Source organism: Hemibagrus wyckioides, linkage group LG06, assembly GCF_019097595.1.
Source record: "Hemibagrus wyckioides isolate EC202008001 linkage group LG06, SWU_Hwy_1.0, whole genome shotgun sequence".
In the NCBI taxonomy this organism is placed as follows: Eukaryota; Metazoa; Chordata; class Actinopteri; order Siluriformes; family Bagridae; genus Hemibagrus; species Hemibagrus wyckioides.
In genome coordinates, this window is record NC_080715.1 from 22,542,510 (window position 1) to 22,554,633 (window position 12,124).

The following is a 12,124-nucleotide window of genomic DNA, read 5'->3' on the forward strand; positions in this document are numbered from 1 at the left end:
GCGCCCCCGCGTCCACCTTAACCAGAACAGCTCCTGCTGCTCTCCAGAGGAGTATGTGCGTTAAGGCGAGGTCTTTTCTTGTAACGCTGTTCATGTAGCAAGTTAAGAAGGATATTGGCTTTTTTTTAACTTGCATATACAAATGGATTCCGGTGCAGAGAGAGCGGACCCTGGGGACAGCGAACAGGACGAAGAAGAGGATGTATACGAAGTGGAAAGGATTATTGACATGCGAGTGGAAGATGTGAGTAGCTAGTTGGCTAGTCCCTATCATGCTAGCTTGGATGCCATCTTGTTAGCTGGCGCAGCAGCTCTTTCAACATTAAACCCGATTAGATAAATAAGCTACGCGTAGCATTTTTCTTTCCTTTGATGAAAAGTCCTGAAATTGTGCAGGCACAGGTGAAGAGGCTGACTTTTACAATGAGCAGGCATGCTACACTTGCTCGGGAGTTAGCTTAGCCAACGTAAGCTTGGCTAACTTTCCTAGCTTTAGCTGAAGGCTAGCTTCAAGGGTCATTTCATTGCTGAGTGACTTTAGCCAACAAGATAGCAGCAGATTATTATAGAAACAACTATGCACGGTCTGTTTATGGTGCTTTGTCCGGGGCTGTTGGTGTAGTTTAACGCAGGGTTTGGGGTTAGAAAAGGCACGGAGGGTTTTTTTTTTTTTTTGGGAGTCATGATTTGAAGTAGAGAAAAGTAAAAGGATTTATCCGTCTCCTGCCCTGCCAGCCCTGTTGACCTGTCGTGGTGAGGTAACAGTGTTACAGAGATAGTTGAGGGACGTGTAGTAATCATTGCGCGAGGGTTACAGAGTAAATGTTTTGCAAGAAATTTTGCCGAACTGGTTATGTTTATTTTTTTGGCTCTTAAAGCGATTTGCAGTGCAGCTCTGTTTAGAAAGCAGCAATCTAAAGTACGCAAATCATTGAGATTAGTTTAGAGAGCACATGCTACAATGCACTCATGATACACACATTAACTACCCTATTTTTATTGAGAATTAACTGGGTGAATCAGCATTTTCAGATAAGCCCTACACATATCAATGCATGAACCAGATATCATGTATTTTACATGCGCAGAGGGATTAATGCGCGCGCCCGTGTGCGCGCATGCCTGAGTTTTCACTGGACAGTTGAGACCATTTTAGTCGGCTTGTAATTTGTAGCTGTGTGTCTCGTCAACATTTTCCTTTCCTGTTGAGAGAGGCTTTATGAACTGTCTGGTATTGACGCCTATCACATTACAACTTGACACAATACCACAGAGCAGAAGTGTTGTGTTAAATGCTAGCTGATTGCTCTAGGCCTGTGCCCTACTTCACAACAGGCCTTATTCTTTCTTCAGCTAACATGTTAACAAAAAAAAACGTTTTTTTTTATCTGTAACTGCTTTGTGCATGACTGTCTTTGATTATTGCTGGGTTATGATGATTCCCACTTTAGTAAAAGTCTTACAGTCATGTGAGTGTGGGGAAACTGGTGTCTGTTCTTTTTTCTTTTTTTTAAGGTTAGGTTCAACTTTATTATCATTGTCAAAATACAGAGGCGATGAAATGCAGTTAGTATCCAGCTAGTCGAGCAAATAGCAGAGATGGCAATGAAATAAATCGGGTTACGGTGCAACAAGTTATGATAACAGTTTATAGGTAAAGGGTAACGGTATAATGCATACTATCAATGCATATGACAATTAAGTTAGATAAATAAGTATTCTGGTGCAATGAGATGATAGTATACAGGTGGAGGTGAATATCATGACGGTTAGTCGTTGTTGTATGCTGTGCTTTTTCAAGTGTCTCAGCTCATTTTAGGTTGTAGTGGAGTGTGAGAGGAACAGGAAAGAGAGAGAGAGACAAAAGGGAGCAGAAGTCACTGATGTTAGGTTGGATAATTGTGTACTGTAAGTGAAATGAGAGTAAGAGAGTTTGCTGAAGATGAGAGATGTCTCACTTATCATGTGTGTTCAAGCTCCTCTGGACCATACTCCATGAACATCGGTGCTTTAGAGCCATGTGACATGCCAGATGAGGTACAGTGACAGTAAAATCCAATAGTTTGCACACAGCACTATTATAAGTCTGTGTATTCTCCTCTCTATTGAGGCAGTGCCTATTCACAGACATTGACCAGGAGTCACTGGCTCTGTGTTTGTGTTCGTAACACAGGTCTGTGTTTCTGCTTTAATGTAAATAAGGTTGCAGACAAAAGCAACAAGATGAACATGAATTGTAATTTATTTGCACTAAATTGATGTATTGACATTTAGTATTATATTGTAAAATGCCCCAGAGCTAATCATCTCTCTGAATAGTAAATATACCCCTTAATATTTGTGTATTAAGGGAAAAAAATGTAATCACATTACTTCAATGTCTGTTTATCGTCTGTGAAACTGGTGTAAAAATGATCCTGCACAGGGAAATACACCAGTCGGCATACATATGACATAGTGACATAGATAGCTACTTATACTATCTGCTCTGTTTGTTGTCATCGACCCAGTCATCTCTAAACAGAGTGGTTGAGTAATGAAACAGGAGACAACCCCTAAGAGGACTCTGAGACCATTCAGCCTTTCCAAGGTTCAACAGATTGACTCTGGCTGCAAATTTGGCATTAAGTGACAGAGAACACACACCAACACAATATACTTACTTTTTACTTTTCTTGTTTATAATTATGACATGAAGTGCCAAAGTCAATCCCATGTGTGTATAAAATAAATACGCTCACTCAAGTTCACTGTCACAGGGAATAGGCCTAATCTGTAAGCATATAACTTTAATTAGATGGCTGCTGTTGGGGCTTACATCTGTGAATTAAAAGATGAGACTGAGTGTTGTTAGAGGAAAACATCGAAGCGCCAAGGAAAAGAGACTAGCAAGATAAGCAGTAAGAGGAAACCGTGGTGCAACTGACAGGGAAGCAGGCCCACCCACTCTGATCCAAATGAATGCAGATCTTTGTGTTGAAGCTGTAGTGATTATTCAAGTGCTGCCCAGAAACACAGGCAGAGAGACGAGTAGTCCAATTGGTTACTGTTACTAAGCAACATTGTGAATGATGAACGTCCATGACATTCACCTGTGTCACATAATGTTTGTGTAATATTAACTGCATATTAAACACATTGTGGAACTTCTTTCTTTTATCATGTAGAATTTGGAAATGGAAATGAATGCTGCTGCTACTGTGTGTTTTTAAAATGCTTGTGACAGTCATAAATCTAAAATGCCTTTGTGATGTTTTTCAGGGAGAGGTGCTATACCGTGTGCGTTGGAAGAACTATTCATCAGATGATGATACATGGGAGCCCAAAGCTCACCTGGAGGACTGTAGTGAGGTGCTGCTGGCCTACGAGAGGTCTCTGGCTGAGAAAAAACTTAAGAAAGACTCCAGCATGGTGAGACTATACTCTGTAATTTATAGTTTATTTATATATATATATATATATATATATATATATATATATATATATATAAATATATATAGTTAATTATAGTAAATTTCCCACAGAGCTTAAAAAATGCTTTTGCGTCATTTAATTTACAACCAAATGTTACACGAAAGGAAAGGATCTGTTGCATATTAAAATGTGATTAAGCAACATTTTGTGAACAGTGTAATATCTCTGTTTTATTATTCCTCAGAAGCTGCCTATGAAGAGCGAACTATTTGATGCAAACTCTGAGAGTGAAAGTGATAAAGATAGACCAAAAGAGTCCCCAAGTAAGAAAAAGAAAAAAAAGAAGAAACATGCAGAGGACTCTGAGGATGAGAAGTCCGAGAAGGACAAGAAGAAAAAGAAAAAGAAGGAGAAATGGAAGGAGGACAAACCATTGCCTGCTCCCGAGTCTGATGAAGAGGAGGAAAAAGTTCCTACACCCCCACCTTCTAAGAAAGAGAAGGCCACAGAGCCCAAGAAGCGAACTATTGAAAAGGAAGAGGATGATAACGATGATGCGCCTGCAAAGAAACATAAAAAAGAAATCAAAGTTAAAGATGGAGCGAAGCAAAAAAAAGAAATTGTTGATGAAAAGAAGAAGAAAAAGTCTAAGTCAAAAAAAGAGATCGAGTCCTCAGATGATGAGACAGACAAGAGCGATGCACCATCAGAATTATACACCGATGACACTTCTTCAACAGGCAACCTTAGTGTCACAGCAAAACCTACAACAACTCCCAAAACCACAGAGAAGTCCTCTCGGAGTGAAAGTGGGAGTGACCTTTCCAAGGCAAAACAGAAGAACAAAAAAACTGAACTGAAGCTGCAAGGTTTTAGAGAATTGATTCAGGACAAGAACCCCAAAAAGACAGACAATTCAGCTCTGCTACTTAAAGAGAGTGGCCTAAACAAGTTGAAGAGCCTGACTAGCAGTAAGAGCAGCACCAAGTCATCTCGCAGTGAGGATGAGCCTGACTCCAGTGACACCGGGGCTGCAGCAAAAGCAAAAAACAAGCCTAAAGGTCCAGACTCAAACGCTGCTCCTCAAAAGGATTCGTCTGTATCTTCCTCCTCTTCCTCCTCTACAGTTTTAGCTGTTCCCAGCAAGCCGAGAGAGGAGGAGATGAAGGAGCAAAAGGAAGAAACTGGAGAGAAGGGTGCTGCACCAAATAATCTCTTTGAGAAGTTTTTGCTCAACTGTGAGGCCAAGGATCGTGTGCCTAGGAAACAGGCAGCTCACACAACACCAAAGGTACAGAGTATATTTATTTATTTTATTTTTGATAAGTGTGCTTAAAGGCATTGTATTTATTTTGGCTTTGGGATCATGTTGCAGAATTCAGTGAAGCCTGACAAAAAAGTGAGAAAGGAGTCTCCAGTGCAGAAGCCTGAGTTTGACAAGGCAAAGGAGGGTAAGTGACACAGATTCCTCAGACTTTAACTCCTGTACTCGATAATTATTTTGCCATATGTGTGTGTGTGTGTGTGTGTGTGTATATATATATATATATATATATATATATATATATATATATATATATATATATATATATATATATATATATATATATATATATATATATTTATATTTATTTTTTATTTTATTTTATTTTATTTTTTTCTGCTAACCTCCAGGCACTATTGCTATGGAGACCGATGAAAGACAAGAAAAGAGCACACAGGAGACAGAAAAGAGTGACCGGTCAAATGAACCAGTGGCCAAGATGAAGGAGGATGTTCAGCGTGAGCAGAAAGAAGAAGAGCAGCGAAGAAGGAAAGAGAGGCTTGAGGAGGAGGAGGAGAAAAAGAGAAAAGAGAAGCTTGAGGAGTCTCAGAGAGAGCGGAAGGGTAGGATGGAAGAGGCGCAAAAAGAAAGACAGAGACTGGATGAGGAGGCCCGATTAAATTGGCTGGACAGGAAGTCTGTAATGGAAGCTATGGCATCTTCTGAGTCGACCGAAGACTCAAGATGGAAGGAGAGGAGAAGGAAGAGGCGGGAGGACAGCGAGTCTCGCCTCCTTATCTCCTGCGATGACAATCAGGACTCTCAGGACCCCCTGGAACGCTCTGACAAAACGCCTGGTTTGTACAGTTGTTACATCAACATCGGGCGATCTTTAATCACTTCTATTCTCTAAAAGCTTTTCATATTGAGATGTATCTAAATAGAATATGAACAAATTAGCCTCTCTCAGTCAGACTCAAACAGCCTGTTTGCTCAATATGACCAAAGCTCATATCATGTGGAAGAGTAGTGCTGCAGTAGTGAAACTTTTATTTCATGTGTACTGAATTGAATTCTGTTGAAAATGGAAAAAAATAATCTCTAATAATAATTCTAGTAAAGAGAACAATGGGTGGCCGGCCATGCAGCAGGTAGCTCGGGGGTCCCCGGGCCAGACCTGGGCTCAGGTTACTATCTTTGTAGAGTTTCTATGTATGTACTTGCCAAGTCCAAATGGGCTTCCCTTGGGCTCCTTCCACTACCATAAATCATAGAGTCAACAGGATAAAGTGGTTACTGAAAATGAATGATGTTTACATCTACATTTTGCATTTTAAAGCATGAATACAGCATTTTAACGTCAAGTCTGCTGCTTTCAAGCAATTTGTTTGGAGTCATATGGCCCAGCTCTACAACCTGTGTATGTGTAGTATATGGGTTGTTATATACTGACTAATTTTTAGTGAAAAGCTGATTACTTTTCTCATGTGTATTAAATTGACCTTGTAGCTTGAGAGGTTTCAAATTAAATTTCTGGTGAATTTTGTGCATGTCTGGCCCAAAGAGCATTCCTTTAGCCATACTTAAATGTTGTCTTTGCTTTGTGTAACAGACAGGGGCCCGCCTTCGCTCAATCTTGGAGTTGAGCTGAAGCTAGACTGGATGACACTGGAAGATTTTCAAAAACACTTGAATGGAGAGGATGAGAATCTCTCGCCCCTAGCCTTAACTCCCAGTGAGTTCTACACAAACTCCACACCACTACAGAACAGTCCTAATTTCACATAAATATTTGAACTCTTTGTCACCTCTTACTCTGTTTCTTTTGCCTTTTTAAACACAGCTGAGTTGCGGGATGCCATAAAAAATGGGAATTATATGGCAGTGAAACGTGCACTCAGTTCCAAAGAGGACTATAATCTAGACCACGAGGTAAGACGTGTCTACAGCCTTCTTGTTTTTAGGACTAATTTAATCGTTAGTCATGACACTGTTAGTAACCAGTATGCACGTTAAATAGATTAGAAACAAAATACTGGTTAAAAAGAAATTAGAATACTGCTTTATATAGTAATAATATTTGATGGTGGCTAAAAGGTTTTTAATTATTTGTTCGTGTATATAATCTTTGGGGATATTTCATCATTCATATATTGACCGTTGATGTCATTTAGGACAGTAGTCTAGGTCACTTCAAAAGCTGCATTTGTTAAAAAGTGGTTTTGTTTCTTAGCCTACGCAAACAAGGCGTAAACAAACCTGTTATGTTGCAATCTTGATAGGTTGCTGAGAGACAATATGATAGTTTGAAGAGAGGTCATGCAATGTGCAGTTTCGTTTTACAGAAATCAACTTGTAGAAGTGGCGTGTTTGCATGCAGTTTAAGTACAGCCCAAAAATTGGAAGTTTTTTTTTGAACACTGTGTGATGAGTTACTATTTTTACCTGACAGCCCAATTCATTAACTTCTGAAGCCATACTGAAGTGCTATCTTTATACCTGTGTATTTTAATTGCTGTATTGTGTTGTCTTCCTTTTATGTACTGTCACCTACTGACCTGTAATATTACTGAATATCTTCATCTTTGTGGGTGTCTGTGCATGTGTGTTGGCCTGCTGTGTCCCCTGAAGGATTCTAGTGGTATGTCTCTGTCCATGCTGGCTGCCGCAGGTGGACAGGATGATATCCTCCGGCTGCTGATAAAGAAAGGAGTGAAGGTTAATGGGCGGCAGAAGAACGGCACCACAGCCCTTATGCATGCTGCTGAGAAGGTAATTATTGCTTTGCTGCTAAAACTGTTCTGCAGCTGTTCTGCTGCTTTACACTCACCACAGAAGACATCTGTTCATGTCTCTCACTGTGTCTTACAGTCAGGGGGTAAAAAGAAGGTCTGCTTTAACCTCATAATTATCTCTCCCTCCAGAATTTCCTCACCACTGTGGCCATTCTTCTTGAGGCAGGATCTTGCTTAAATGCTCAGACACTGGGTGGGGAGACAGCTCTTATGAAGGTAAGGATCAGAAAGAGCAGGGGAGATTTGTTCCTTGAGTTGTTCGGTGAGAGCTATCCTGATAAATGAATTGTTTTCCTTAGACTTCTGTGTTTGCGTGTTTGTTATGTCCGCCTGCTTTTATGAATGAGTAGTTTCACATTTATTATTGTTGGCCTTGTTAGGCATGTCGGAGAGGAAATGCAGATGTAGTGCGCCTCCTACTGGAGTATGGAGCTGACTGCAACATCCTCTCCAAGCACAAAACAACAGCCTTGCACTCTGCCAAACTCGGCAACAACATGATGGTGTATGACCTCATCAAAGACCACATCCAGACGTGAGTGTTCATGTGTGTATATATATATAATATAGTACAGTCTACAGTCAGATTTTATACATTTACATCAGTGAACACTTTTTGATTGTTACTCCCAGGTTGTCGACAGTGGCAGAGGAGACAATCAGAGCATATTTTGAGACACGTCTGGCTCTGCTTGAGCCAGTGTTTCCTCTGGCCTGCCATCGCCTATGTGAGGGACCAGACTTCTCACTGGAATTCAGTTACAAACCCCCACAGCACGCACCTGGAGAAGGTAGGGCACAGCACTATGGAGCCAGAGAAATGGCAACACCATAAACATTATACAACTTATATTAGCACTGAGGCAGTAGTGAAAATATTTTTTCTTCTGACAGGATCTGGTATCCTTCTCTTCATTTTCCATGCTAACTTCATGACTGAGATCACAGCCAGGCTCTGTGGGCCGTGTAGCGTACATGCCGTCATCCTTAATGACAAGTTCCAGCTGCCCATCTTCCTTGTAAGTCACTTTATTCATATAAGTATGCTCTTTTGGGGTTTGTTTTACTGCCTTGCTGTTTTAGCACTAAACACACCTTAATTATTAGTTCACTTACTTTAATTATTTAGAAATCTTAATAACCTTAATTATTAAGTAAGTCCATCTAATTATATTATTTCTTCTGACAGGATAGCCACTTTATTTATTCCTTCAGCCCTGTTCAAGGAGCCAACAAACTCTTTATTCGCCTAGCCGAGTCACCCACAGCTAAGGTGAGGGCATTACAGATGTGCCAGACACACACACACACACACACACACACACACACACACACATGCAGAGAGCCTCTATAGAAACATGTGTTTAACCAGAGACTGTCTTAATGTGTTTCTACAGGTTAAACTTCTCATTGGTGCATATAGAGTCCAGCTACAGTGATGCCTAGACTCTCCTTCAAGGTCAAGTTCAGCAGAAAATCTTGCTCAGAGCCAGAGTAATTCCCAAACCTATCCTTCCTAAACCGTGTGTCACTAGACATGCCAAGAAGAAGAAGGAGATGGTTCATGTTCAGTTAAATGGCTTGGAAATGAAGGCCCGAATACACTAGCCAGTCTTTCATAGCAGACATTGGAGTGTGACTCCAGGATACACATTCATCAAAGTGTCAGAAGTGTTTTATGAGTTTTACAGGATTTCTGTTGTTGCGTTTTTGTTTTTTTGTTTTTTTTATAAGTTTGTACTTGCATACATGGTCAAAACAAGTGTGTGAGGGATTAGACATTTTGTAAAGGCTCATTTGTAAATCTTGTTTGTAAAGGTTTTTCTTGTTTTAAATACAATAATTTATCACTCCACATTTACCCATAGTACTTTTATGTTATTGTCTTTTCACCATGGACTTGCCTGTGTGTGTGTATGTGTAAAAGAGAGTTAGTGTGTGAAATGGAGAGCAGCTGTCCGTTGTTCTGGCTTACTAGGTTTTGTTTTTGTGGGACCAAGATGAGACTGGACCTTTTAAACACCTTTTTAAAGTTCCCTGCCCATTGCTTTCCCATTCATCTGTTTTACACTTTAGTCAGATCTCTGGGGCAAACTGTGACTGTAGAATCATTTGTATATGAATGTAGTATGGGTTTGTTCAACAGTACAGGGGAAGTATTGTCTAAGCAGATGTGTGTTTGATGTGTCTGTTTTAAGGGCTAGTATCTGCTCAGAGGCTGGAGGAACCAAGTCTGATAATGCTTTTTGTTTAGGACTGAGCATCTTACCTCTATCTTCCATTAGGCTTGTTTAAATTGCTAAATGCATACACATTTTTCAGTGTATTTGGTTAGCTGTTTAAAATGCTAACTTTTTATTTGGATATTTGAATATGACTAGTTATTTTGGTGGTCAAAATGAATGGAGAGCATCTAATCTATCTGCAGAGATGATTGTCACATGATTTAATAATTGAGATAATTGTCACATGATCAATATAGATTACAATTTACGATTTAGAAGATCAATATTAGACTAGGTCATATTGGGAGTTTACACCCAGGATTGAGTTACTATACTAGAGATTCTTCTGGAAACAGTGTGCTGGACAACATAGTTTTTAATTTATTTTCCCCCTGTCTGTTTGAGTCATTTCATGACTGGTTTTTGTTTGCTACCACCTTACTGTGTGATAAATGGAAGAGTGAGAGAATGCACACAACTTGGCTTCCTCTTCAAATAAACTGTACATATGTTTCCATAACATTTGAAAAAGAAATATTTGTTTGTTAATTTAATTGTTTAGATAAAAAAAAATAATTTAGATATATGAATGACCTTTTTATATGGATTATTTGCTTCTATTCCTGAGCATGGCTACATTATATATGTCTACATTTTATATTTATAGATCCTGTTGAATGTGTCCTATTTTCATCTAGGCATAACCTTGATATGTAAGATGTTAGTACTACTACTGAATCAGTGTAAGCAAATATTGTTGGCTGGAGTAAAAGTGATAACCTGGCACATCATGGACAAAAGCAGACCAGGCTTTATATAACAATGATGCTATAGTACTTTTAGTTTTCAATTAAGCTGATTCTCATTGTAGCTTACATGGATATTTCTCTTGCAGTTTGAAAGACAAATACAAACTTCCAAATCGCATCCTACAAATTATGCGAGCACACAAATGTTATATTTTCAGAAGAAAAGATGGTCATCCTGAACCTATAAACTTCTCTTCCTTGCCAGAGATTCAATTATACTTCTACTAGCAAATAACCAGATATGTTAATAATAATAATAATAATAATAATAATAATAATAATAATATTATTATTATTATTATTATTATTATTATTATTATTACAGCCACTTGATATATCCCTCCTTGATACTAGTGGAGGATTAGTCCACAAGTGGAGGATTATTTACTGTTTAAATTTTAACTTCTGTCTCTTAAACCAGACTAGGTGAAACAAATAATATACAAACAAATATAAATGAATGGAGTATCATCATCCAGAGGTCCAGAGCATAAGGTGAGTTCATTTAATAGCCTGAGAACTTGGAGCATTAGAAAAAAAAGGGGAGAACAGCTAAATAAATAAAATGGTTTCTAGAGACCTAATTTTAAACTATGATTGGGGGATTTCTGAAAGTGAACAACATAAACAACAGAATTCAGTTTGCCCTTGTGTTGAAAAAGAAAAAGAGGCACAAATCTAGTGGGGGGGGGTTGAATAGTGAACACCCAAACACATACATTCTTACTGAGATAGATAGATAGAGAGATAGATAGATAGAGAGAGAGATAGAGTGAGCAAGCAAGCAAGCAAGCTCTGGGGGGAAAAAATGAGAGCACTGCCCAATCTCCAGATTTGAACCCTATTGAAAACCTCTGGAATGTCATCAAGAGGAAGATGGATGGTCACAAACCATCAAGAAAAGCTGAGCTGTTTGCTTTTTTGTAAAAAGAGTGGTATAAAGTTCCCCAACAGCAATGTGAAAAACTGGTGGAGAGTATGGAGCCAAAACGCATGCAAATCGGGGTTATTCCACCAAATACTGATTTCTTAATGTTGTTTAGCCAAAGAATTAAAACAATTTGTTTACAAATTATTTGCATTTTGTTTTATTTGAGTTATTAAAGCTCTGCAAATACTGATGATCATGATCTTGGGTTATTTTGACGTGTTGTCATTTCCTTTAAATATACACTCTAAATAACAATAGTTATATTTTGAATTTAGGAGTAATATTGTCAAAAGTTCACAAAAAATGAAACAAAACTGTTCATCTCACCAATACATGCACCTGTAAGAAAAAAACATAAGAAACTGATTATTTTGCAGTGGTCTTTTTTTTTCCAGAGCTGTAGGTAGGTAGGTAGGTAGGTAGGTAGGTAGGTAGGTAGGTAGGTAGATAGATAGATAGATAGATAGATAGATAGATAGATAGATAGATAGATAGATAGATAGATAGATAGATAGATAGATAGATAGATAGATAGATAGATGGATGGATGGATGGATGGATGGATGGATGGATGTTAGTACAGTTACTCGTTTATCCAGTCATGTGGCAGCAATGGAGACCACACAGGATTAGTGTACGGGTGTTTCTAATAAAATGGACGCTGAATGTAATACGAAACGCATTTA

The 12,124-nt window shown here is 38.7% G+C and overlaps 1 protein-coding gene across 2 annotated transcripts; it reads left to right on the top strand.

The window, feature by feature from the left end:
• On the top strand, positions 1-10,759 carry mphosph8 (M-phase phosphoprotein 8). Of its 2 annotated transcripts, none has more exons than XM_058392797.1 (14): positions 1-244; positions 3,262-3,411; positions 3,659-4,705; positions 4,790-4,865; positions 5,089-5,535; positions 6,291-6,413; positions 6,522-6,610; positions 7,310-7,450; positions 7,603-7,689; positions 7,854-8,008; positions 8,107-8,264; positions 8,368-8,492; positions 8,663-8,746; positions 8,871-10,759. In XM_058392797.1, the coding sequence occupies exons 1-14, from the start codon at positions 143-145 to the stop codon at positions 8,910-8,912; spliced, it is 2,826 nt and encodes a 941-aa protein (XP_058248780.1). In that variant the 5' UTR covers positions 1-142; the 3' UTR covers positions 8,913-10,759. The 2 variants fall into 2 exon arrangements, with proteins under 2 accessions (XP_058248780.1, XP_058248781.1); XM_058392798.1 differs by having other exon boundaries at positions 3,662-4,705.
• The last annotated feature ends 1,365 nt before the right edge of the window (positions 10,760-12,124 follow it).